Raw genomic sequence first — 27,551 nt, forward strand, 5'->3', positions numbered from 1 at the left:
GACCAAAATAATGTTTTTCCGACACAAATGAAAGATGCACAAAATTACTTTATTACAATTGACAAACTTCTCAAGTTGATAGCTACATTTTTAGCCATTTTTTTTACATTACTGCTCAGATCTCTACAGTAATTTGTTGGACATTTCATTTATATAACAAATAATAGTTAGTACAAATCTTAGTATTGCTAAGAACTTAAGACTGATGGTTAACTAGGCAGGTTTTAGAATGGACACAGTCAGTCGAGTTGACGAGCACAAAAGAAAGGTTATTGCTTTCTCCAAGAATCCTCTGAAGCAGTTCAAACATGTACAAAGTAAGAAATTGCATTTGACCTCAGAACAGGTCCTGCATCTTGGTACACAATTAGCTAAAGTTCATCCATGGGTGAAAATGTCACTAGATTGGGCAGAGTGAGCTCTCTTGGAGGTGAGAAGCTCTCGAACTGGTCCAAGTCCAGAGAAAAAACCTTCTCACCACTACACCCTGGGCTCATTCTCAGTGCTGCTGGCAAGAAGTCAGACTTTGTCTCTCTGCATCCCCCCATCAAGGGGGACTCGCCCAATGTAGCTAATTGTATTTGAGCCTTTTGGTGGGCAGTTTCTGCTTCAGGAGAATGGGAGACAATTGAAGGAAGTTCTTCCATCTCCTCCTGATGACCCAGAGGGGATCCACTGTACACGAAGGAGCAGTCATTCTCCTCATCTGGGAAGGTCTCATCAGCGACACTGAAGTGAAGGATATTGCTGGAAGTCTGACTGAAAGGCTCCAGCTGTGAGGAGTCCCAGCTGACAGTGGAGTGTGGGGAGGCCCCCTCCCGGGACAGAGGGGCACCACAGGGTAGAGGTTCTACTCTCACAGAACGAGACTGAGAAAATGGTTCAGGGCTTTCACTGGCCTCAGATATGGGCTTTATGAGATGAGGGGGGCCATCATGAAATATCACATGCTTCTCAGCCTTCCCTTCCTCCACAGCTTTTCTCCATGAAGTTCTGACATCCATAACTGAAAAGTAAAAAGGTTGATAAAAGCTTGATAAAACATGACTCAGGTTGCTACTGCCATCAGTCAGAATGTAGTTATTCAAACAACTAAATACTAGACAGAGAAGTGTTAGTTTCACCTAAACAATGTCTCATTGAAGGATATTGCATGTTCAAACCAATTAAGAGGAACTAAATTTTAGGGGGAAAAAACCCCCTACACACCAACAAAAGCCTTAAACAGTGGCTGGAAACCTTACTCAAGCTTTCTGGTGTACGAGGCAACTGTTTCTTGGTTGCGAAGGGGTCCGATAACGTATTGAGCAATTGCTCCAGGTCCATGCCGCTCTTCCTACCATCCCCTGGACTCATGGTGACAGCTTCAGCAAACTATGAGCCAAGAGACAAAATGAACATTACGGCCAAGCTCAGCAAGAGTGGCTCAAAACACAGGCATCCAAGGATTGTCTGCTCCGTATCTGTCCGTGGTGATTTGCCTCAATTCACACCGGTCATCAAAAAGCAGGTATGATCTAGGGAGAGCTAGTGGTGAGCAGCACATGGTTCGGAACTGCCCAAGTATCTGTCTCCCATCACAAAGGTCTCTTAATGTTCACATCAAAAAGGCATTTTGTTAGCATGAGCGGATGGACTATACATGCCTGGCTTGCTAGATTGTCATATTCCAATTCCAGAATCTCAGCTTTTGGAGTCTTGATTTGTGGAGGGCAGCGTCTCCTCCTGCTAGACTGAAAACACGAGCAAAAAATATATACATTTCAAGGTTTCTCTGTTGCAATCTCTCTCTGCAGCCTCTAGTTCTACAAAAAATTAAATAAATTCAGTACAGTACAAAGGCTGGCAAAGCAAAGCTCACACTAGTCTGAGCCATTCTTAAACACACAGCCACCCACCCATAAGCTATTCCAGCATTTCCTATACAAGCAATTGTTCAGTGTATTAGAAGAAAAAACGCTACCTGAGCAGGGCTAGGTGCAGGAGTAACTGCTGGAACCTCAGCAAGGCCAAAAGGGTTTTCAGGTTGCACACCAGGAGAGACGAGCCTTGGTGAGGCAGTGTAGCCAGTAAAAAGCAAGTCTTTAGGACTGTCCATAGCTGGAAGAGAACTGTTGATGCAAATTTTAATTTTTATGAGAAACCAGTTTTAAAAAGTAATAATTATATTTTGAAGTAAGACCTTGGCACCTTGAGAAAGCGACGTTGGTTTTGACTTCATTCTGCGTCAAGCAGTGCTTTTCTTTACGGGTCTGTTCTCTCAGCTCTGGAGGCAGACAAAGGTATTTATGCCTTAAAATTATGGAAGACTGAAAAAAATGTAAAAACTAAAGCAGTAAGGAGCCACCAGACATTAGAAACGGGACTAAAACAAATGTATAATTTACCAGGCAGCTTGGCAGGGTACTGGGAGAAGACACAAGCCTTGAAGCTAGCTTCAGAGGCTGGTTCAAAGGATAAAGGAGCCATTGGAGAAAGGAAGTCCAAAACCTGTGAGGTTTAAATCATGCATAAGTTTCTTAAACATGTCCGCTTTTAGCAAACAGAAAATATTTACAGTTAAACATGCACCAAAACAAGCTTACCAATTAATATATTTCATTTTGCACTTCCCTTTTGTGGGGATAAATAGAAATTGAAGCCAACAGCTTTTCACCCCATGGCTTTGGCTACCTCCCCGACTAGAATAATTAATTTATCCATAGCAGTCGGTAGTAACTTGAAACTAACCAAGAACAGAAAGGGCACCATAAATTGCTTTTATTCCAGTTCTAGCCTCCACTTCCTGCCCCCGTCATTAGACATTCAGGTTCATATAAACTCTGGGCCCTCTTGCACTTACTGGATCCTCATTAAGGAAGGAGACCAAGGGAGTGTGACTCAAACATTCACACCATTTCCGCTCCCAGTCCACCTCCAGGCTCTTAATGGAGTTCTTGATGCATGGTATGTCCTCCTTGACCAGTTTACATCTAATAAAACCATAAAGGAAGAAATTTGTTCACACAGTCTCCTAAAGAGAATTACATGCAATGCACAACAGGAAATAAAAAGGCTTTTTTTTTGTAGCTACTTCACAGCTGCTTTCGATTCCCCCACTATACCTTCTCATGGCTTTATGTTGGGGGGAAAAACCAACAGCTTCTTCCTTTTGGGTGTGGTCGAAAGATTATAAACTACCCTCACCTGAATGCAATAAGGAGGTCATTAAAGTTCAACTAATAAACTTCATCAGTACATCTTGCTCCAATTCCCCTTTCCCCTATCGAAACCAGTACCATGCATTCTGTTGGTTTTTAGCAAAGGAGTTGGCTACAGTAAGACACTACGCCCCCTCAACACAAAACCCATCCTACAGCCCTCTTGAATAGATACCTCGTGGTTTTCAGTGTCTCCTTTGAGCGCCTCATGAGCACGGCTTGTCCCTGGAGAGGCTGGTGGCGGAGCTGTGAAGCGTGGCCTGAAACCTTGGCCCGCTCGTCGTTCAGGACACTCAATCCCACGTTGAGAAGCTCTAGCAACCGCATGAGGACAGGCTGGCCTCCCTCATACACCCTCCCTATGCTGGTCTAGAGATAACAAAAGAAAGAGAAATCACCAATGCGCTGAATCATCACCAGTCAAACTCTGGTGTGTTAACAGACCGTGAGGGTGGACTTAGCTAGGTGGTCTGTTTCCATTCATACCAGTAGCCCTTGTGACGGAGATGCACTACAGCATTCTAGGTGATGGAATATCATACTGTTTGATCACAAGGCAACCTAGATTGATTTTAAGGGCTAAATTATACAATCCCTTTCCAGGATTATCAAACCAGCAACCAAGCTGGAGTTTTTGGCTCTTATAACATCGCTATCTGATCATGTGATTATCGGGGGTGCTAGCATAATGCACACTAGCACTGGTAGTTTGGCAGTGCATACGATGACTATCAGTTGGCTTAAATGAGAGGGCTCATGTGGTTTGTGCTTGAAGATTTGCAGAAAAAAAAAAACACCGTGTCAGAAAATACGTAGTCTCTTTTGCTGGAAGGAAGGCGGGACACTCATTTCTCACCCTATGACAATCCAGAGATGCACTATATCGCCAAAAGTATTCACTCACCCATACAAATTATCAGAATCAGATGTTCCAATCACTTCCATGGCCACAGATGTATAAAATTAAGCACTTAGGCATACAAAGATTTGTGAAAGAGTGAGTTGCTCTCAGGAGTTCAGTGAATTCCAGCATGGAACTGTGATGAGATGCCACATGTGCAACAAATCCAGTCGAGAAATTTCCTCGCTCCTAAATACACTGGCAGCTGTATTATAAGAAAATGGAAGTGTTTGGGAATGACAGCAACTCAGCCACTACATGGCAGGCCACGTAAACTGATGGAGCGGGGTCAGTGGATGTTGCTGATGTGCATAGTACGAAGAGGTCACCAACTTTCTGCAGCGTCAAACACTACAGACATCCAAACTTCATGTGGTCTTCAGATTAGCTCAAGAACAGTGCGCAGAGAGCTTCATGGTTGAGCAGCTGCATCCAAACCATACATCACCAAGTGCAATGCAAAGCGTCTGATGCAGTGGAGTAAAACATGCCGCCACTGGACTCCAGAGCAGTGGAGGCGCGTTCTCTGGAGTGACAAATCGCACTTCTCCATCTGGCAATCTGATGGATGAGTCTGGGTTTGGTGGTTGCCAAGGAGAACGGTACTTGTCTGACTGCACTGTGCCAAGTCCAATGTTCTCGTCCAACATCAGTATGTGACGTCAGAAACGCGCTTCTGGAAGAATGGTCAAAAATCCCCATATACACACTCCTAAATCTTTTGGACAGCCTTCCCAGGAGATTTGAAGCTGTTCTAGCTGCAAAGGATAGACAAATGTCATATTGAACCCTATGGATTAGCAATGGTATGTCACTTAAGCTCATATGTGAGTCAAGGAAGGTGAGCAAATACTTTTGGCAATATAGTGCATGCGTGTGTATGTTTGTGTATGTATATATACTTCATTCTCCAGGATGATGCATCCCTAATCCCTTTTTAAGAACTTCTCCTACAGACTAGTCAAAGACTTGCTCATCAAGAGTGAGAAATGACCACTAGGATACCTGTGCTACTGTAGTCGGCAACCACTCTAGCTGTGCACATTTCTGTAAACATGCCAATTTCTCAACAGTCACTAAAATAATAACTAGCACGAGAGGATTGATGGTTAGCACACACTCCTGCTCAAACACTCTCCAAATGATTCCAGGCTTGTAATCGCAGGGTGCTGTAGTAAGAGAAGTAGTTATTCAAAACTGTAATGAAATGTAATTTTCTAAAGAAAAAGGATGTTTTGTACAGAGGTCCTTCATCAGCGGTGCAAGCCAAGTGCTTCAATTCCTGTGTCTCCTGAAACATTGTTTACTTTAGTCATTTTGAATTTGCCCTGACAGTAATGGCTGGATATGACGAGACTTACCTGTTGGGACAGCCTTTCTATTCTCTCCAGCAGAATTGCGGGTATATTCACACTGATGTCCTTCCCGTCTAGTACATACTGGTCCACCCTGCCTTCAATCACACTACCCAACACACTCCGTTCTCCCTCCAGACTGGACAAGGCTTCGTCAATCTCAGCCCATAAGCTTCGGACCTAAGATCGAGGAAGCCATTAAAGATGGGAGAGGTTGATTCCTCAATGAAGAAATAATAGTAAACTCTATAAAATGTTGTATAAGTTTAAAAAGGAGGCACAACTAGTAAAATAACTAGCAAAATATCACTTTGTGAATTATACTCATTTTGATGTTGACTCAAAAATAGCAAATAAGGTCATGACATGACTATTACAGTGCTAAACTGGGAATAAAATTAATGCAGTATTTTCTACCAGGAAACCCACTCACCTCTCATTTGTATAAACAGAACTCAAATTTGCAGGCTATAGTCTGATGATATTGAATAAATTGAATGAAATGTCTTTTGTAAAACCAACCTTATGAATCTTTGCCAAAAGGTCTCCTTCCATGTCCATTTTATTTTCACATTTTCTACAGGAATTACCAATATTTTAAATGTTATACATTTACAAGTATACAACTGAGTCCAATTATTACAATTTTGAAATATACAAGTATAATTAAGGTTATAATCTGCCAGTCAAAAAGAATGTAATAGAGTGCAGAGCCAAAATGTACATTTGTACAAACATTTATGGGCATGACATAAAAAAAAACCCCCAGCAAAGTCAAGCAGGCAAACCAGTATGTGTACACAGTAATGAGTATTGGCAGGTGAAACAACACTGAACTACTTGCTTTCCAACTAGGTCAAACTAGTTTTTTGAAACTTAAGATGAGTTTTGACTTACTTGAGCAAATCGTCGTATTTGATATCTTCAGCCTTAAGATCCTTCAAAGACTTTTCCAAACATCTAAAACAGGTAAATATATACTGATAAGTCAAATAATTAGCTAAGTCAAATAAAGTCAATAAGTCAAATAAATTGTGTTTTTTATCATTAATAAAAAACACAAATTACATAAACAAAACAAAGAAAATTGTAGGCCTATGTGTCTGTGGCCTTCATGCATGTATAACTAACCTTGCTCTCTTCTGATAGTCCTGAATGAGACTGTCCTGCTCCACAGACGCTCTCTGGAAGTGTCTCTTCACGGTCTGAAAGCGCTTCATCTCCATCTCCTCAGAACGTGCCGGAACAGCTGCAGCCTCTGGAACCCACGTGCCACCTGAACGTTCAACACAGCACAAATGTTCATGTTTGTCGGAAGAACTCTCTTCACATGCATTATGTCAAACATTTGGATTACATGTCATTTCAGTCGCTGCACCTGTAGTAAAACTCTTCATCAATTTGCTCATGACGTGTTTGGTTAAATGAAGCATCACGTTGATGAATCTTGGTCCAGTAGGTGAGAGTAAATGTGATGCAGCCACCTTGGGGAAAGGGCTTCCTTCCTCACTCTAAGTACACAAATGCAAGTACATAACAGATTTACCAGAACAAGCACAATAGAAAGTTTTGCCATTCTTGCAAAAGAAACTGCAATTTGTACTGATGCATTCAGTTTAAAAAGAGGCTTAGTTAACAATAGCATACCGCTATTTCCTGAAGCCATTCAAGAGCCCCCTTCCGAAATACTGCATCAGCCTTGCGATCCAAAACTGGCCAGCAGTGTCTACAAAACAGTAATATTGACAGAATACCTCAATATCTGCATATATGTTGGCCAAAAGCTTAGTGTTTGGTTTGGTCATTCTAACTGCAACATACCTGAAGACATCCTGCACACGGGAAGGGTTCAACTTCTTAAACAAGAAATGGATGACAATGTAGAAGGCTTCCTTATTTGGCTTATCAAACATGTTCCTGCGAAATACAAAAATCAGGTTATGATCATTATAATGAATGCAAACATGCCCAACGACTACGGGTATACGGGTAGTATATATATAGCAGTTTATATGTCCAGTGCATTTCAAAAGTGTTTGGACAGCATAGGTGTTCCATCTCTTCAAACATGAATTGGCACTATGACACTGGACCTTATGATGTAAAATGTGCCATATTTTTGTCAATTGTGATTTTTACACCCCAATCGAAATTTGTCCTCCGCTTTTAACCCATCTGTGCAGTCAGAACACACACACACACACACACACTAGTGATTACTAGGGGGCTGTGGATTACACATGCCCAGAGCGGTGGGCAGCCCTAGCCCGGCGCCCGGGGAGCAGTTGGGGTTAGGTGCCTTGCTCAAGGGCACCTCAGTCATGGCCTGTCTGGGAATCGAACCCACGACCCTCCGGCCACAAGACCAGTTCCCTAACCGCCAGGCCATGACTGCCACTGATGTACATGCTCCTTCAAATTATGGTTTTTCTTCAATGTAAAAATGAAGCACAGATAAAGCACATTTTGTCCATGACCCACTGTACCAAGACAATGGCTTGGCACCTTAAAATCAGTAAATAAAGCAATGTTATGTTTATCCTCTGAACGAGGACATTCTGAAGTCAATAATACACAGACATCACCAGTGTGAGCTGTTTTTTTTTTGCTGGTGTACTGGTGTTGACCTTTAGTGCTTGCATTTTAATCCATTTAAACCAGGATTAGAAAAAGGGATCTACTTCACACATGTATTGCAGAACAATGTGAAATACAAGAGCTAGTTAGGGTAAACGAGCTCATTTACAGCTAACGGTTCGTCTAAATTTGATCCCTAAAGCAGTCATATAGTCATAAGCAGAGGAGTAAACGACACAAAGAACGACACAAAACAGTTACTGATGACCAGAAATCAAAGAGATCAATTGTACCTAGCTATGAAAATAGGTAAGATAGGCAACTACTTACATTCCCAAATTGAGACGCTTAATAGTTGTTGTTTCCGTGGTAGTAGGGCCATCCACACAGAATTCAAGGCTCTGAAGACACCACCATAAGTATTTGCCGTTTGCTTCTTGGTGGTCAGACATCATGCTTTCCGAATAAATGAATATATAAACACCTATCTGACATACCTCCCTAGATAATCATGCCATAGAAATAACTATCACGCCTCAATCAAGTTAAGCTAAGCTATGCTAAGCTAGCGCATTAAATAACGCCAGTCATCAAACATCGACAACTCATTGCTACACATTAGTGACCGAAACGATCTCGAATAAAAACCTGCGATGTATAAGAACATTTACTGATCAACATTAACAACGTAGTTAGTAAAACGAGGCCGAACATCAAAGCCCCTGTAACTGTTAGACAGCCAGACAACTTTGGCTCATCGAGCACTTCCTATGAACCGCCAAATTGTTTGAGACAACGCAGTGACACCGGAAACTGATTGAAACTACATCCGGTGTCATTGTGTTGCTCCAAGAGTAAACAAAACTCAGATGATTCTTCAGTCGAAACCGGGAGCGCTTATATCGTACCCTAAAGTGTAGTACAGTGCTTTGTATTAACGTTTGTTTTGATAATGCAGTGTTTGTTGATATAGTTATGGGTTTTTGAATGCTTATATATTTACCTTTCACTTTCAATTTTAATAAAGTACTTTAAAAAAACCTTTAATCCAGTGCTGTGCATGGAGCCCACATGCAACAGGGAATGTTGATTATTGCCCCATCACAACTGTACCAACCTTGGTGTTGACTTTCCCCGTTTACTCCAATTCCTGCTTCAGTCCCTGGTATTCCTTGAACTTCTGATATGCTTTCCTTTAAGTGGTCTCATCACATTGGATTGCCACCATATATTGCTGTCTTCACCATATATTGTTTATATCTGGTTGATTTGCTATTATTTGCTTGTCCAAATGTAACACAGGATCTTAACTTTGTTGTTTATGTCTCCAACATAAACACAGTCACCATATACCGTGCAGCTGTTTTAACAATGCTTTAACCGTTCCTTATAGGTTCCACCTCTGTGTACCACAGTTGGATGATCATGTACACACTGGAAAAGTAACCACTGGAAATGTAACCACTGGAAATGTAACCACTGGCCAGACTGCCTCACTGTGTGTAGATGCTTTACAGAAGCATACTCCCACATCTATACTCATAACTCATGTTCATTTACTCAATAACCAAACATTTTTATTTTATACTTATTATGAATAGCTAAACAGAAGTGAGTAATAGTATCAGGCCACATAGGCTCTGAAGACATTTGTTACCTGTCCTAAGCAAGTCTAATAAATGCATCTTCTTTTTGGAAACCAAAACATGGGTCAACCTGTTTTCTAATAATTGTTTATTAGAAATGTAATACATTACACAAATCAAATACTTTAGGGCTGTGACAAAAAAATAAATTCCCCAATCACATGTACTTGCTTGCTCTTCTGATGTATACTTAGGAGCACATTGATAACAGAGCGTAAACTGAAAATTGTTAACGATACAATAGAAACAAGATAAACATTAGCAAGATGTGTTGCTTGGGAGCATCCAAACAAGATAACAGACTTGGGCTAAAATCAGAAAACACTGTGAATGCCTCTGTTAGTGAATTAATGCCCTTCATCCAGTAGCTGCATCTCCAGTTCAGGCTGTCCACTCCTCATGTCACTGGACTGGGACCTGCTAGAACTTGCAGATGGCTCCGGGCGGGGGAAAAATGGACCTACCAGCCAATTGAGTGGAGTGTTGTTGACTAAATAGTCCATAACGCCATCAATGGAATCCCTCATCTGGTTCAGTTGACCGCGAGTGTTGGAGAGGGCCTTGTCTGACAGATCACTCAGAGATGCAGCCTTGCTGAAGCCAGCGTAGACTTCACTGGCCAGGTGGCCAACGGAGAGCACCCGATTGTGGACGTTGTGTGGGAGTCCCTGGAGGCTGGAAACCAATGCCAAACATGTAGTCTGTAGCTGCTGGGTCAGGTTGTGAGCGATGGTCAAGGTACGTGACTCAATTAGCTAGAGACCAGAAGGAGCAGAAATGAGGTCAAGAACTTTTTATGTTTTAGTGTGGCACAGGAGTTTTATTATGCATGTGAGAGGAGGGAAAATGTCTATACCTCAATCTCATGGTCATTGTTAATGTTGCTCTCCATGTCACTCGGAGATCTAGACCTCCAATCCATCAGTGTATTCAACTTCTCATACATCTTCTGGTTGGCACCATCAATGTTCTTTCTTGTGCGTTCAATCTGAGGAATCAAATGAGATCAATTATTCAATGGCCGAATTCTCCAAATGTCACATAAAAGTGACTTTATTCTGCCACACTTATTAAGATATGCCAACACTAAACCAGATTATCTTGTACCAAATGTGCAGTTGTAATAAAGAAAATTGCAAAGCACAGTAAGCGCCAATGTCTTTTCAGAGATTGCACAATACAATGCTGACAACAGTCAGTAGATTTGGGACTCTGAACTATACTGAACAATGTGGCATGAATCATAGATCATGAATCTGTATTCTAAGAGCTGTATATGAAGAAGCTTTGAGCTTCATATTTATTTCTTGTGATGCTTAATTTACCCATGTTATTTAGTATTATTCTGAAGAAAAGCCAAATAAAGAAAGGCACAGAATCCTACTTTACAAAACAGTACCAGAACCCCTTCCAACATCAGTGTATATCGATCATACAGTGTCACCTGGCTTCCAAGAATACCTACCAGATCCACAGTGTGGTTAAGCTGGGAGATGACCTCTTGACTCTGTTTCTTGGCATCATAAACTTTGGCGATGGCTGTCTGGTAAGCCCTCCTTCGCAGTTTGGTTGACAGAGAGCCAAGACGCACATAGTAACTGGGCTCCTCTACATTTTCCCCAGTCTCTGTGAGAGAATAGAGAAGAAACAGGAAATAAGACTAAGACTAAGCAAAACCCATTCAGAGGTCTGGGAATTTCTGTTGTAGTGATCTAAACAAAGGATTATACAGAACCCCCCCAGAAGCAACTGTTTATATTTGTGTTTAAGGGTCTGTTTTATATGAGACTTATCAGATGACTGCCAAATGAACTGGCTTTAGAACTGTTTTCCTAGAAATCAGGAAAAACTAAGCACTCAGGGCCAAGCGAAACATGAAAAAAAAAACTTGTATAATTTGTCCACAGGTAACTTAAGGCACACCATCTTCCAAATAAGACCATGGAATTTACTTTAAGATCTTGAAATTACACCTAAACACAACAAAAATACAATGGGTGTTTTAAACACAATGTTATTTACTTTTCATTTTATTTGGCAAATGAAAACCAATTAGATTGGTATGAATGTTGACAATGACCAGCGAAAACCAATAAGCTCCCTGACTACCACCCTCACCTTGACCTTCTTCAGCGCCAGGCAGATAGTTCTCCACCAGGCTCTCGGACGTGCTCAGCGCGTTGTCCATACCACTGTTCACCAGCCTGGCCACCTTGCTGTCCATCACAGTGTGGACTCCACCGCTGACCACCATCTTGGTCTTATCAACGCCCTCCTGCACCACTCCCCTGGTCTTGCCCACCACTCCGTTCAGAGCATGAGACACAGTCTCCTTGGCCCCGGTCACGGTGTCTTTGGCACCACTCACAGCTTCTTTAGCGTTGGCAATGAGCTAGAGGAATTACAAACAACAAACAAAACAATACAAGGAATTAAAACAAAAAAGTATATGCCGTATATTTTTTTAAGTTAATTTTTTTATGAACCAGCACTACCAAAGAAGATAACTGTTTAAATTAGGTTTAGGAAAAGGAGAGCATGACAGACAGCAGAATAACTGACAATGTTAATTTCTGTTAGGCATGATCCATTATTGATGGCTCACCTGTCCAGAGGGCTGGTGAAGAATCGGTAGAGTTTTCTCCACCTTGTCCAGACCCTTACAAGCAAGGTCATTAGCTAGGGAGACTAAAATATAGAGACGACAAATTCAGAATGCTTCGTTTTGTGTTAACCTGATCGGTATTTTAATCCCAGTTACACAACAATTCTTACTTTGGGGTTCCAGCTTGCTAATGATTGGTAAGGCACTGGTGAATGCAGCCGAAGTGATCGTTTTCACACCCATCTCGGCGGCCTCACACACGGACTTGATGAATGGGTGGTTGTCCTTGGTGTTGCAGTACACGCTTGACACCATATCATAGGTGGAACTGACCAGGGGGAGGCTGACCATCCGAGTCACCACATTCTAAACATGATTAAAAATTACCATCCATACGCACTTAACACAATCACTTTTGTGAAATTCGCCGTTAACTAAGAAATATAAAAGGATTGTGTAAGTACCTGGTTTGTTATCTCCATCGGAGCCATCTTTTACTGTAAAAAGATTAGTTTATACATTGTTAGGCGACAACCTATTGCGTTCTGAAACAATCCGAAACTCAATAACAATAAAGAGAAGTTACGTGTGGAGCGTTAAACTCACCTATTGTTCTCGGTATATTTTGCTGTTCTCAAACCTCTAGTTACTAGTAGATATCCTCCCAGCTTTATGATTGCCGCACACTGCAAGAGCCTGCTTTTATATACCCGCTCAACAACCGCGAGTCACTGAACACTCACTTCTGACCAAGAAGTGGTACAAAGGTCAAGATCACGTCAACGATTTTTTTACAAACCAAGTTGTACTGATCGTATGACGTGAGGTTAAGCGCGGAAGAGGCACGTGACGTGACACACGATTTTACAAGAGAGAAAAAGGTTAACGGCGGTCAATACTGCGCGTAGATCGTACGATACTGACCCGCGCATTTCAAGTAATTTATAGAAACCATTTTTTTTGGTTTTATTTAGAACTATGTGTACCTTTTTCGACCACTATTTTGACAAGGGTGTTGCAAATTTCTGAAACGTGTATGATTCATAACCATGTCGTTTGTCTTCCTGACTGACATAATTAGATCTAGGTAAAAGTTCACACGACAGTTCCACATACAAGTTTGTCTGTTGGTTTGTTGTAAACAATTAGCCTACAAGGAAAGTAATGGAGTTAATTTACTTTTCTATAAGTAAATCTATCTGAACCTTACTTTGGTAATTACGTTTGCTTCCTGTATTGAAATACTTTTATTTGGTTTTAATAGAATACTTTCAGATACTTTTGCTGTTACATTTGCGTCAGAACAAATGATGTTACCTAGAATCTGATTTAAAAATAAATATTAGCTTTATTAATTTGAGGAAAGTCACTTTTACTTAATTACTTAATATATAATATTATCTTTAAACCAGTAAAGTTCACTTAGGTTTAGTTAGTCTAATAAAAAAGTATGCAGTAACGTCTGTGAATTAATCTGTAACCACATTGTGAAACACATAGTTGCGAGATTCTTGGTGGTGGATCTTGGGGTATAAATGCTCTCTCAGATCAAGGCACCCGTAAAACCACTGATAAGGGATCGATTCTCCCATTTTGTAGAAAGTAGTATGCCTACATGTTTCAATAGTAGTCAGGCCTGTCCCAGAGACGTTTAACATTCATGGTTAAGGAATAATATTACTAGGTAAATCCAAGTGCACAGACACTCCATGCAGCTGACCTTGTGGAACTTTCCTGTGCTGTGATTAGTTGTGGAACTATTTGGGTCTTACTCAAAGACTACAAGGCTCAGTCATGAGAGTAAAGGTACTGCACCCCCTGTGGTATTGCACTTCATCATCACCTTTAGACCCTAGACAGTGATCTAGCCACATTTTTATTGGGCCATTAAATCAATTCGTCACTAAAATGAGGAAGAGTAGAGCACAGTGCATTCTGACAGCATTTCATGTCATAACGTTTTGTAGCATGATGTAATAGGCTATATGAGTGATAACTGAGCAATGTTCATTCACTTCTAGTTGCGTTATGTAAAGTATGGATTGTTTTATCACTTAATATTAATCAATTTAAAAAATAGTGAATAAAGTACAATTAGCTGTGCCTTCTGAATTAAAAACTATCTGAGTGAATTAAACGTACATTATTTAGTGCATGCAAAGCGGATTTGCTGTGTAGGGGTCTGTGAACAGGGGCTTAAATGTCGGTGTGGATCTGGAACTAACCTTAATGCGCAAGATAACATACTGACATCTTGTGGTACACATGAGAGGGACCTTTCATAGACAGTGGCGGAGCCAAAGGGGGGGCCGGGGGGCCAATGCCCCCCCCAACAGAGCCTGTGCCACCTCTAGTGCCACCCCACTGGAAATGGTAACTTTAACCACTGGCGACCGGTCGATCGCGACATAATATTTAATTTGTGTCCATTTTACACTCGCCACCCCTGTCGACAACTAACACTCTTTTGTCAAATATGCATGTGTGGGTAAGTAAAACGTTAAGCTGGCCACTTTTACGGAGCCTAGATTAGTTTTCGCAAATCGTCTTCAACTGAAGCAGCTTTAGCGACTATGTAGAGCTACACTACGTGTAGAATACAAATAAAAGAATGCAATATAACATCTAGCATGCTTTTTTGGTTACCTAATTTTGGCTTTTAAGCCTCAGAGTTCTTAATTAAAGCTATCGAGCCGACGAGTTTCAATAGAGTCCCACCTCATACTCCCCCCACATCTTCAAAGTACCACACGTGAGAACTTCTAGTTACCAGCTTCAGCTGCACAATCACACAAGCTCTCTGTTCAATTATTCACACCGAATGATGCCCCTCGTCACTGCTAAGCACTTGCAGTTATGAACAGTACAAATGTTTACACTGCGGTAAGAGCGTTTAAATGCCCGTAATATTATACGTAGCAGATGGTGCGGGCTTTTCTCTTCTGTTCTTGTCGGTCCGGACTCTCCACAAGGAAACACCACTGCCCATGTCTGCAAAATGCAAAGGAAAATGAGGCACCTTGTTTCCTGCTTACTGAATACCAAGACAACTACATTGCTCACCCCACCGTCTATGCTTCTATTAGACCACACGATGCATGGCAGACCCCGGATGGCACAATGTCAAACATGACCACATTCAGGTAGGCTCTAAAGAGGGTGGAGGCGGGGGCAGGAGATCTAGATTTTTAAATGTGCATTATCCACCCAGGTTTAGACCTGAACCTGAACATCTAAAACAATTATATCCATGTTAGGCAGGAGTGGGTGGTGTTTTTCAGATCGGACTATGTGCAGCATGAAATGACTAGAAGGTCTCCCAAAAAAGCAAAGGTCTACATCCCCCCTGATGGTACCATGTTGTTGACTAGCACATACACAGAGGACTACAAAGACTATGGTGTGCAGAAGCACACCGTGAGCAAAGCTAAGGAGTCCTATTCCTCCACTACCAAGATGGCTGCAAAGTTACTGTGCAAAGGTAAAGGTGAGATAGTGTTTAAAGTTGTGGAAGATTTTAAGATACACTTTATTAATTTCTCTACACAACAACTGCACCAACCACTGTGAACCTTCTAAATCTCTTGAATGTCTTGAACTAAAAAGGCATGCGTTACATTTCTTGTTTGGGGTAAAAAATAATTCATAAAGGTTCGATAGAACCACCACTGTTGTCTCTCTTGATTACAGAGGAATGTAAGCCCTGCTGTAGTGAGAGACGGCAACCTTTCCGAGCAACCAATAACCTCACACACACACACAAGTCTAGAAACATTTGTAAACGGAAAGCCGCTCACAGATGACTATTGCCTGAAGAATTCCACAACGAACAGAGAATCTCAAGCTGAACCCACAGGCAAAGGAGCCTCTGCCTTCTGGGATTACCAACTACAAACTCCATTACACCACTCACCCCATGCAGCACAGAGAGGATAGGTACATCATTCCCAGAAGCCCTTTCAGCAGAGTCTCCACATACACAGCAGATTACAAGGGCCTTTTTACAGAGGTGCCTAAACCTGTCAAAATGAAATATGCTTGGGAGAGGAACTCAACACCCTTCCAGGAAACCACAGAGTTCCATGACAAGTACAAGCCATGGCCCCTGCCATCAAAACAGCCTAACAAGGAGGAGCGTTACAGCCCTCTAGAGGGTGCCGTTGCCTTCACCACCACCACACATGCCGGTGGCACAACAGCGCGTTCAGTTGCCCATCCACATCTGGCAGAAGGATAAGGAGCCGTTCCAGGTAAAGTCCGTCATGAAAGAGGATTACAAGCCGTTGGAATGTGGTCGCCCATGTTCAAGAGACGGCCAAGCCATCAGGTTCCTGTCAGATCAGCACATCCAGGTCTCGGCGCAAGGCCAGTTTAATAGAGCGACCCAGTATCTGCATGTCTGAACCTGTGCAGATTATAGCAAGTACTGAACCCATGCGGGAGGACCTGGATCACTGCACCAGGTTCTGAGTACATCTGCACTAGAGCAGCAGGATATAGGCTATACCGAGCATCTCTGGAGATGATGATGCTTAAGAGATGGTGAAAGAAGGAGGGACCTCCTCCCAGAACTGAACGTGCTGTGAACGTGCTGCCAAAGACAGAAGGGAACACTAGACTGTCCAGCTGATGTCCAGCTGACATCAACTCATTATTTTTTCCCCCATTAACTCATATATGAATAAAAAGGATTTAGCAAATTTTCCACTGCAACATGAATTTATTGTAGGTTCTGTTTGTTCCCTCTGTGGGAGTGAGGGTGTCGTGGAGAAGTCACGATCGATGATCCTGGTCATTCTAATGTGATGTCCTATTAGCAATGTGCAGTGCAGACAGCAAAAGTCACAAACTGGTTTGGGCTCGTCTGTGAATCAGCGCACTCTGACTGTCTTATAGATGCTGTTACCCTCACCGTCCCTGGCCAAACATGATGGAAACTTTTCAAGGACAAAACAGGAAAAAAAAATCACTTTTAAACATGAAGCAGAGGATATAGAAATAGCAGTTAACTGGTTAACTTTCTTACAAACAGCAGGATTCTCCATTTTATCGGTGCTGTGAAATGAGTAAACATGTTGGGTTTTAGCAGTGATGGCTTAGTTACCTTGAAAAAGTAATCCGATTACTGATTACTCCTTTTAAAAGTAACTTAGTTACGTTACTGATTACTTGATTTTAAAAGTAACTACGTTAGATTACACGTTACTTTAGTAGTTACATTCAGCAGCAAAATATTTTTTTCCAATACTCACTTTATTGGAAGTGCATTTTTAACAGTAACAATGTATTGAAGCAGGTTCGGTAACCAAGGCAGAAACTGCTTAATCCAAAAATCCCGAGGAGGAAAACTTTATTGATAACGCACCCCTGGCGCGCGCAGGCTCCGGCCCCCAAGTGTCACTTAAAGGGCTAAGACACCTTGAGTGGCCAAGTGTCCGTTAGGGAATTCACCGTGAGGAGTAGTAGTCGCTACAGTATCTCCTGACATTACGTTTGTGTAGCTGCGCGGTATTATTTGTACATTTATTTGGTAACGTAATACAAGCGCTCTGTTCAGTCAGACAGCTATTTGTTGTGAAATGAAATACCATTACAATTTAAAGCATTTTCAAGTAGGCTACGTTAATCAAAATTCCAGCACATTTCAAACGTGGAACACAATGCAACGTTAAAATTCTTCAGGTAAATGTTCCTTCCCCTGTTATTGAGGGGTATTTCTTTATACTATCACATATCGTTACGGACAACACTGCAAAAAATGACTTGTAAAACGCGCTCGCGCTTTCACAGGGTCGCGCGCAGCGTGCGGAGACGAGCGCTACGGTCAGACGCAAAAGTAGAACTGAGCCAAGAAGAAAGCAGAAATATATATTTTTACTAGGGCAAATAAATAGTAACGCACAGTTACTTGGATAAGTAACTTTAATCTGATTACTGGACTGGAAATAGTAGCGCGTTATATTACTCGAAAAAAGTGGTAAGATTCGAGTAACGCGTTACTAAGTAACGCGTTACTGACATCACTGGGTTTTAGTTAGATCTACTGCTGCCTCAGAGAATTACCTAATTCACATCAGGCCAAAAATGCCAAGGCCTAACGCATAGTATTGAGGGCTAGTCTAGTTAACATAACATAACATAACAAACTTTATTGATTCCAGAGGGGAAATTCAGTTTTGTCTTAAGTGGACAATGACAAAATAATTCATTAAAAATAATTTATTAAAAAAAATGCTCAATTCCGTTCCATACAATTTCATTTCAGTTGGAAGTATGCACAGGAATCTTCTTTCAATTTGTGGGAAAATGGAAAGAATTACTATTACAAAGTTACATATACAAAGTTTACCCACTGTAAAAACACAGCAAACTGCCAAAATTTTACCCATGTACATAAAAAAAGAAGACTGTACCATACTGTCTTTCACTTTGAAGCAAGAACAGGAATCTTCTTTTAATTGGTGGGAAAATGGAATTGATTCATTTTCTTCAAACTGCCAAATTATTACCCACGTGTTTAATAATAAAAAAATGTGGAATTTTACAATAGTAAATATTAGCAAATAATAATAAAAAAACAATAACTTGGGGCAACTTGGACATGACCTCAGTGGTACTTAATTCTATTAAAACCAAACAAAAAGCTATGAAATAATGGTGTAGAAATTTACAAAATAAAAAGCACATGCTTTGGGGGGAAAAAAGGTTACTAAGATCAATTGTCATCAAAATGGATGTGCTTGCTTGCCTCTTTGGCCCGAGCAATGATGATCTTCTCAGCTTTAGATATGAGCTGTGAAAAGAAAACACCAAAAAGATGAACCATCACTGCCTCCGAGTTGCTTCAGTACGGAATGAGGTGGAGGGCCCAAACACTGAGTGTAGATGGTCAAAGGGTTCGCCCACCTTTTCGGTGCCTCGTTTTTTGTCCCTGGGCCGATTCAGCTTAGCCTGTCGATCCACCAGGATCTTCTGCCAGTATCGTTGTTCATGATCACCTTTAAAGAAAGATTGTTTATTTTTTTACACTGCTATATTCTCTCCTGATGACCAGTAATCCATTCTGTGGGGGCAAGGCTGTGTGTACTAGCACTGGTTTTCTTAAAGCAGCTTTCACTGGGTCATATGGCCCTTTTTTGTTTAATCAACTAAAATTCTTGTGAGGTCCATTAAAATAACTGAGAACAGCATTTTAACAGGAAAGGGTATTCTGTGTATTCTTCCAGTGATGTATTTGTTGGCTAGTGACCTTACCAGTCAGGATCTCCAGGTTCCAGCTGTATTTTTTCTGCAGTTCAGAACGAGCAGCAATGACTGTTTTTGCATCCTCGGGGGTCTGAAATCGGATGTAGCCCTCTGCATCTCCTTCGAGGATATCCACATAATTCACAGCGGCCACCTCAGATAGGGCATCCTGCAAACAGTAAGAGTTTAAAAGAATGTCTAGACGTAATAATGTATTGCCACCAACGTTATGGAGCCATACCTTGACAGAGTTCCTGGCTGGCAGAGGCTGGCTGTGGGTGATTTTCACAATGACACCACTCAGAAACTTAGGACCAACAGGCCTTTCATGTTCAGGTTTAATCGTTTTACCTTTGAACAAGAGGAACGGAGAAAATCCTGTGTCATTAAATACACAGTCAACGTCCAAAAGTATTGTCACTAAAATAAGGTATCATTGCATAAAAACTCCCCAAATGACCATTGGTTAGGAGTCAGTGGGACACTCACAGGGTTGATGTGTTTGTTTGATATTGGAGATGTTCTTCTTCAGTTTGGACATGCAGATCTTCTGCAGATCTCGGTACTCATGCTTCAGGTCCAGCCATTCTTTCCTGAGAGTCAAGGGAATGAAACCATAAAACAACCCACCTGAGCAGAGTAAAATATAAAGTGACAGGCCATGGTGAAGCAAATATTCATGGTTAATGCACTCAACAAAACAATCAATCTACCTTTTAGCCGTCAGAACAAAGAGAGAAGAATATAGACAGACGGGCATCTTGGAAGGGGCTTTCGATATTTTTGAATCAGTGCCCTCTCTGTTAACATGGTTATGACCTCACCCAGTACTGAGCCATACTGGGGATATGAATAACACAAGCTCAAAGATATTAGTGTTGTTCATATAGACAAGTGCAAATCAATGGACTTCATTTTACTTACAAATGGAGAAAAAAAATATATACATATATACATGGTTAGCACCACTCTTAAATTTTGCTAGCTACCGGTCCATTTTAAAACGTGTAATGTGAACAGGATATAGCTAGATGGACATCATGTGTAATCCGGGAGCCCATAATCAAATGCTCTATCTAGCACATTCTCAAGAAAAATGGTGAATTGCTTTAGATTACCAGCAGTTTCACTGCCGTTTAAATATTTTCTTTGAGAGTAGTGTGTTCTAGGGTTGGGCGATGTCTCCTTAATTGGCAGATGATGATGTTTACAGTGAAACAGTTTACAGTGAATTAGAATTCTGCTAATGGCAAAAATCGCACGAAAATATCTCTGCATATGTGCTACCATCACGGCCTCAGAAAGAGTTTTCAGCACTGCGGGTAGTGTGGTCACCCCAATCTTATTAAAGCCAGAGAAGGTCAACATGTTGGTTTTTTTAATCTTGTGCCATTACTATTCAACCTATATATGCTTCTGTTACCACATATCATTAATAAACATGGTATTAGTTATCATCAATATGCAGATGACACTCAACTTTATATTTCGCTAGAACCTAAAGCCCTAAAATCAATTTGCTCACTGTTTGACTGCATAGATGATTGACATGGATGTCCGACAATTTTCTGCAGTTAAATAAACAGAAGACATAGGTTCTTGTTCTTGGCAGTGATTCACAAAGGAATGATGTCCCCTCTTTACCTCAGTGAAATGATGGTTAGATATGTTCCAGTCAGGTCTCTCAGGTCTTCAAACAGTAAGCCGATTAAAGATTGGCGAGGGTGCTTTTAGCCACTATGGCCCAAAGCTTTGGAACTCTCTTCCTGAAGAGCTCAGAGGCATTTCATCCCTGCACAGCTTCAAGAATAATCTCAAAACCTTCCTGTTTAGATCTGCTTTTAGTTAAGAAACTCTCCATCTTATTTACTTTATTACATTATGTTGTCTATTATTTTATGTCACTTTATTTCATTATTTTATTGTGTTTGTTTCTTTTTTATCTTTAATTTTAATATTTTATTTTTTATCTTTGCTTCCTCTTTAGATCCGCTTTTAGTTAAACTTTGTCTCTCTCCTCAGCAGAAACTTATTGCAGAGGTTGTGACTTTTCTCCTGGTACGTGTATACACAGGCGACGCCAGACGCAGTTCATAAGGAACTGTCAGGATCAGGGGATTTAACCTCGAGAGGTTTGGCGGTCGAACTCCATGGGGGGGGGGGGGGGGGGGGGGGGGGGTATACAGGTGGCACCATTGGTTACCAGGAAGGGTAACTGAGTGATTGGGAGTTTCACCCTCAGCTGGGAGTCGAGCACCAGGTAGCCGCGCATAACTGTGGGCTGACAAGCACACAGCTCGCAGAAAACCAGTGAGAGTGAAGGTCGCTCTCTGTGTGAGTGTTTGTTGTGGGGACGAGTAGCTAAATCTAATTATCTTAATAGTTTTATTATCTTTTATTATCTTTTACTTTACTTTTTTACTTTTTGTTATTTTAATATTTTTATCTTTAATTTCTTTTAACATTTTGTTTTTGTCTGTCTTATCTCCTTTTATTTATACTGTAAAGCACTTTGAGTTGCATGTATGTATGAAAGGTGCTATACAAATAAAGATTATTATTATTATTTTTGTTGGCCAGAAACATTGACACGTAAACGTGTTGGAATAGGCTACACAATGTCGGACCTCTAACATTTTAAGTTATTACAGTTTAGCGTGTTTTGGGAAGTCATGCTTTCAGTTTGTTTGTTTTATATTTTTCTTGCTCTTATTATATTTTCATTCATTCATCATTTTTCCTTCGTTTGTTGTTCTGTTGTGATATAGTGAAATCCATGATGATTTATTTTAAAGCTTTTTCAAAAAAAGGTAAATGCCATAGCCATTCATAAGCTCTGTTGCTTCGTTTTGTTCTTCAACTTTTAATAAACGTGTTTACAAACACCTTTGTGTCAATTTTATTTTGTAGCCTTTATACTGCAACATGAATGCTTTCGCTGAAGTTGAACATCATAGTTCGGTTGACAATGAGCAAGTTTCCCGACGCACAACGAGCAGGCTTATTCTATTTGCGTGAATAACATGAAATGTTTAAAATTAATACAGACATGTAGAAAAAATTAAGACAAGCTATAACAGATATAAATAATAATATCCTAATAGATAATAGAATAATAATAAATAATATATGCCAATTAAGCATATTTGTAGCAGTAGGGTATTTTAATTTTCATCCCTGACTTTGATTCATATAAGTTATATACCTGATTTGATAATTTTCCGTACAAACCCTGCAAAAGTTTTAGGTGAAGGAGACTTAAAGGAGGTCAGTGCATGTTTGTGGAAAAACAAAAAAGTGGGTGTGGCATCGTGATGGTTACCATCAGAGACGGCATATATAAGTCGACTGGACGACACAAGTGAAAAGTGAAGGCTCCGTTAGTCCGCTGCCCTCTAGTGGCTGGCTGCAGTACAAATTTTAACCAAACCATGCCCATTCCCATGTAAGTGAACGAGAAACTTTGAATTTTAATTACATGTAAAATAAGTTTTTTGAGCAATTATTTTTTGTCAATTCTATAACACACCATTGCGTTAGTATCTCTCCCAGTGTTTTTCTCTACGATAAACAGATTTTATAGAAGTTATTAAGTGTTATTTAAAGGGCTGTGGCGATAAGGTTATTGACAGTTAATAGCTGCGTTGGTTGAAATCTAATACCAGACGCTCAAACGTGAACGCGCTCAACAGCAAAACTCTATCAAAACTCTCTACAGCAATATTAAAACCTTTTACCTTTATTTATTTTGTAAAACGTCAAAAGTGTCTATACTGGTGGGCATATCCTAACGAATGTTGGGGTGGAGATACGGTCTCTGGCGGAGATACTGTCCTGCCTACCGGTTCTAATGCGCATGCTCTGGCTCCAATTTTCATCTACTGCGCAAGCGCATTCAAGATGGCGGTGTCCGTGCGGCCATCTTGGTGGCTTCAAAAGTTCACAATGGGAGTCAACGGGGGTACCGTCCATTATATATACAGTTACTGGTTACCATCCATCGCTATGGTGGGTCATAAATGTTGATGGCACCACCCTAGTGTGTTCCATTTAAAAACATCATCTTGCATGCACTTTGACAGGTCCCATCATCCCTGTAGTGAAGCCACAGGTTGGAAACCCCAGGCTTAAATTACTGAGGTTATTTTTTATATACTGAGGTTATTATTTTTATAAACAAAAATCTGTACTGAATCAAAATTCAATGTAAAGAACTCAAGTCAAAGATGCAAAACATGATGTGTAGTGTTCAGTTGAAAAGTCTGCTGTGCAAGCATTTGCTGCATTTTGCAAATGAAAGCGAAACAAGTGTGTCACAGGCTCCAGTAAAGGCCTTTAAATAAAGCTTACTTTGAAATGACTCTGAGGGGAATGACCTCTTCCTCAATTTTCAGTCTCTCCTTGTGTATCTTCTTTCTCTTCCTCTTGGCCTTCAATAAGGAGTCGTCCTTCTCCTCCTCTTTGCTTTCCTGATTTTCCACTGACGTCTCTAATGCAGAACAGATCCACTAGGTTATGCACACTACATTCAACGCCAGGTGAACAAAATCATCCCGTGATCTAACCCTTCATGACCTTCTGAGTAGAAGGTGAGGAACTGCTCCTGCAATCTTACCCTTCAGCTCATCCTCTTCCTCATCCAGCTTCCGCATCTTGGTTGGCATCTCGTCCTGCTCACACCCCCCAGGTCCTTCGGTGCTGTGGGACCGGCGCCGTTTCTTCTCCAGCTTCTTGCTGGAGCTCTTGACGGCAGGGGTGTCACCCCCCTCGTCGCCCCCGGCCTCCTGGGCTGTCTTCTGACCCTCGTCTTTGCCGGCCACCTCCGCCGTGCTGTCCGTCACCATCTCCTCAACGGCGCCCCCCTTCGGTTCGCCACGCGGCTTCTTTTTTTTTTTCTTTTTCTTCTTGCCACCCTCATCCTCTTCTAAAGGAGGAAGATTGAAGATTAAAGTACTCCACATATTCAGATGTATTCATATTTAAGTAGCAGTATATATATTTAGTAATCTGGTTCATGCTTTCCCCCCTTAAAAGTACAGAATGACGATGACAAGTCTTAAAATATCTTGGTCAAATGCAAGAATAATTTTGAGAAAAACATTTCACAGTACAAGAGGACAATTATAACATTTATAATAACTGAATACAGATATGCAAATTCAGGGACCTTAACCAGCTAATGTTTTGCCGAATGCTCTAGTTGTTAATTGAATACTGATAAATGTGTTCAACCAACATGTGACAAACATCAATGTGATTTTGATCATCGTGAAAACTGACAAGTCACAAGTTTCCCCACTGTGATCCTTGAGGTGATGTACCTTGTGTGCCATCCTGGACTTCATGAAAAGGAATATACTTTCGAGCAAATGTCTTGGGGAACATGCCTGGTTTTCTTGGAGCGTCCTCTGGTGGGTTGTTCAGCATCTATGATGACAGAAATTCATTATGTTAAAAAAAAAAAAAAAGAAAAAAGAAATTCTGACAATGCATGCCTTCCTTGAGATGATACCTGAATGAAAAGAAAAAGGATGAAAAAAAGGAGAAAGTGAAAACAGAAAAAATATTCATATTTAATAAACAATAATTTGAGTTTTAGTATTAGCAGATTATGTACATGCAGTAGTTATCTTAAAAGTACTGCTACATGCCAAAAAACTGCATTAATACAGCTCCACATTTCTATGGAAACGTTACATTAGGAGGAGTGAGGTACCTCGATGGCTTTCTGAGCTTGCGCTTCTGTCTCAAACTCAACAAACGCAAAACCCTTGGTGTCTCCTGTACTCTTGAACTTAGGAATGCTGATATATACCACGTTCCCACATTTATTAAACACTCGCTCTATCCAAACATGAGTAACACCTCTTGGTAGGAGTTCCTGGAAAAACACAAACACTCCAAAGGATTAGGACAGCACATTTAAAACTGAATCAGAAGCAGACTGTAAGGGAGATACTTACGACGTATACCGTGCAGTCGTCTACATTTTTTGCACATCCCTCAAATGGGTGTTTTCGCCTTATTTGTGTTCCTTCCAGATTAACCTAAGGAAAACAAACAATGTATATCAGTATAGGCTGGACCAAAGGTTAAACGATAACGTGTAAAGCATACAAATAAACCTCACCTCTACAACTTCTGAGTTTTTGAGCGCTCTAGCTATCAACTTAACATCAGTGGTCAACTGTTTCATTCGATTGAATGTCATCAAGACAGAGATGTCAACGTCTACAAAGCAAGAACAAAACGTCCAGTTAGTCACTTGTTCTTCCATTAATCTGGATTACATTTTGATAATGATCTGGATTTAAATTGAAGATGTCATTCACACAAAATCTTGAGGTAAATTCGAGACTTACAACCATCTCTTGACTTTGTAATGACTTTCTTCAAAAATCTGTCCTTCTGTAGGTTTACGTCGCCAAACCAGAACTCCACCTGCTTCTTCACCTCCGCCAACAACTGTTTCACACGAGACCTCTTCTTTTTCTCACTCTCGCTCTTCTTCTCATCGAGATCTTTGGACCTCTTCTTTTTCTCACCCTCACTCTTTTTCTCACTCAGATCCTTTGATGATGGGTCACCTCCAGTCGACATATTCTCCTCGTCGATCATATCTAAAATACTAACGCCGTAAATCTACACAAGTTGTCCACTATTTCATACGACCAACTCTATGGCTAGCTAGGATCCAGTCCTTCCCCGCTGTTAGAGATAGCTACGTGTGCTTGTAACATGCATATTGCTGCATTAAAAATACTTAGTGAACGACCTGTTTGTCGAGGGTAAATTACACGATTAAATCAGCACCGTATGCAACTCAGCGAGATAACCAGCTACCTTTCTAGCCTGTAAGGATATTAACTACGTAGCTAACGTCAGAACGTTGCATCAACGTTGTAGTTCGTATCAAAATCTGGTATAGCTTAAGCAAGTCCAACAACAGTAAATTAAAAATATCGACAACTAAGTCCTGCAGAAATTCTATTTTACTCAAACACGTTCAAACGCTGTCGATATAAACGCAAAAATGCTGGTAGCAACAAGCGTGCGAGAACTATGGGCGCATATCGATGACGTGACACATAACGCGCGACCAGCACGTTCTTCAAACAATACGCAAAAGGTTTTATTGCAAACGACGAAAGGGCTAAGTGAACCTATCTAGATTTAAATTAAAAAATATTTTGAAAATCTACATAAAATAGTAGGGGGGGGATGCAGGTTTACATATTTTTATAAGTATATTATTCATATTATTATTATTATTATTATTATTATTATTATTATTATTATTATTATTATTATTATTATTGTTTCTATTTAAATACAATAAAATATTATATATATATAAGTTAAAGGAGCAGTCATTTTACCATCGAAGTAGCAAATATTTAAGAAAGTGGTTGTTTAAATTTTGTTCTATAAAGTGTAGTTCATGAGAGGAAGAAATCAGATTGGTTTATAGTCTCTGAACAAAACCAATATATAGTCTATACAAACTGGTATCACACTGATGGAAACAACTATAGTTTTAGTACAGTACTCATTTCATCATGGTCTTCCATACAGAACACTTTCCTGTATTTGACATTGTCCTTTACAGCTCAGAATGCTGCCACAAGGTTTTTTTAACTCACACCAATAAATATGACCATGTTACACCCACACATGACTACACTGGTTACCCATAAACAGACATATGATTATAGATTCTAATTCTCACATTTAGATCACTTCATGGTATGGACCGTGTCTTTTTGGCTAATCTGAATAAATGGTAGGCCTACACTTCCTCTTGTAGATGAAGGTCAGCTGATGCAGGTTCTCTCTAGGCTTAGACTGTCTACCATGGGTGGTAGATCTTTTACTGCTGCTGCTCCTTTGCTCTAGAAATCTCTTCCCTCTTTTCTTCATTTCACTTCCTCTCTCTCCAGGTTCACAATTATCCTCAAAAATATTTTCTCACAACACTTCAAACTTCAACTCACTTCTTTCCTCTCTTATAGGGGTGTATTC

The 27,551-nt window shown here is 40.6% G+C and overlaps 3 protein-coding genes and 1 non-coding gene across 4 annotated transcripts; all 4 read right to left on the bottom strand.

Annotated features, from left to right (window-relative positions):
* Positions 1-30: 30 nt before the first annotated feature.
* haus6 (HAUS augmin-like complex, subunit 6) lies at positions 31-8,821 on the bottom strand. Its single transcript, XM_076973186.1, has 16 exons — positions 8,364-8,821; positions 7,278-7,373; positions 7,104-7,182; positions 6,835-6,967; positions 6,588-6,732; positions 6,354-6,416; positions 5,979-6,033; positions 5,463-5,636; positions 3,376-3,569; positions 2,843-2,972; positions 2,388-2,490; positions 2,191-2,266; positions 1,964-2,111; positions 1,647-1,733; positions 1,245-1,374; positions 31-1,006 (listed from the first exon to the last, which is right to left on the bottom strand). The coding sequence occupies exons 1-16, from the start codon at positions 8,486-8,488 to the stop codon at positions 372-374; spliced, it is 2,373 nt and encodes a 790-aa protein (XP_076829301.1). The 5' UTR covers positions 8,489-8,821; the 3' UTR covers positions 31-371.
* Positions 1,447-1,577, bottom strand: LOC143475820 (small Cajal body-specific RNA 8). The gene has a single exon (XR_013121132.1).
* Positions 8,822-9,750: 929 nt separating the features above from the next.
* plin2 (perilipin 2) lies at positions 9,751-13,110 on the bottom strand. Its single transcript, XM_076973255.1, has 8 exons — positions 12,891-13,110; positions 12,749-12,781; positions 12,455-12,650; positions 12,285-12,367; positions 11,798-12,071; positions 11,145-11,305; positions 10,536-10,667; positions 9,751-10,434 (listed from the first exon to the last, which is right to left on the bottom strand). The coding sequence occupies exons 2-8, from the start codon at positions 12,773-12,775 to the stop codon at positions 10,027-10,029; spliced, it is 1,281 nt and encodes a 426-aa protein (XP_076829370.1). The 5' UTR covers positions 12,776-12,781; positions 12,891-13,110; the 3' UTR covers positions 9,751-10,026.
* A 5,378-nt stretch (positions 13,111-18,488) lies between these two features.
* On the bottom strand, positions 18,489-26,633 carry larp7 (La ribonucleoprotein 7, transcriptional regulator). The gene is made up of 12 exons (XM_076972913.1): positions 25,892-26,633; positions 25,660-25,760; positions 25,493-25,576; positions 25,246-25,410; positions 24,851-24,956; positions 24,145-24,453; positions 23,880-24,018; positions 20,019-20,122; positions 19,771-19,880; positions 19,539-19,698; positions 19,191-19,282; positions 18,489-19,077 (listed from the first exon to the last, which is right to left on the bottom strand). The coding sequence occupies exons 1-12, from the start codon at positions 26,145-26,147 to the stop codon at positions 19,000-19,002; spliced, it is 1,704 nt and encodes a 567-aa protein (XP_076829028.1). The 5' UTR covers positions 26,148-26,633; the 3' UTR covers positions 18,489-18,999.
* Positions 26,634-27,551: the final 918 nt, after the last annotated feature.

Source organism: Brachyhypopomus gauderio, chromosome 14, assembly GCF_052324685.1.
Source record: "Brachyhypopomus gauderio isolate BG-103 chromosome 14, BGAUD_0.2, whole genome shotgun sequence".
Lineage (NCBI taxonomy): Eukaryota > Metazoa > Chordata > Actinopteri > Gymnotiformes > Hypopomidae > Brachyhypopomus > Brachyhypopomus gauderio.

Coding starts and splice junctions, on each gene's coding strand:
- haus6 (XM_076973186.1), bottom strand. CDS start 8,488: ATGATGTCTGACCACCAAGAAGCAAACGGCAAATACTTATGGTGGTGT. Junction 7,183..7,277: donor CGTGTGCAGGATGTCTTCAG/GTATGTTGCAGT, acceptor ACTGTTTTGTAG/ACACTGCTGGCCAGTTTTGG. Junction 2,973..3,375: donor GAGACACTGAAAACCACGAG/GTATCTATTCAA, acceptor TGGTTTTATTAG/ATGTAAACTGGTCAAGGAGG.
- plin2 (XM_076973255.1), bottom strand. CDS start 12,775: ATGGCTCCGATGGAGATAACAAACCAG. Junction 12,072..12,284: donor TTCACCAGCCCTCTGGACAG/GTGAGCCATCAA, acceptor TAATTCCTCTAG/CTCATTGCCAACGCTAAAGA. Junction 10,435..10,535: donor ACAATGACCATGAGATTGAG/GTATAGACATTT, acceptor TCTGGTCTCTAG/CTAATTGAGTCACGTACCTT.
- larp7 (XM_076972913.1), bottom strand. CDS start 26,147: ATGATCGACGAGGAGAATATGTCGACTGGAGGTGACCCATCATCAAAG. Junction 25,411..25,492: donor ACGACTGCACGGTATACGTC/GTAAGTATCTCC, acceptor GTGTTTTTCCAG/GAACTCCTACCAAGAGGTGT. Junction 24,454..24,850: donor AGTCCAGGATGGCACACAAG/GTACATCACCTC, acceptor TTCCTCCTTTAG/AAGAGGATGAGGGTGGCAAG.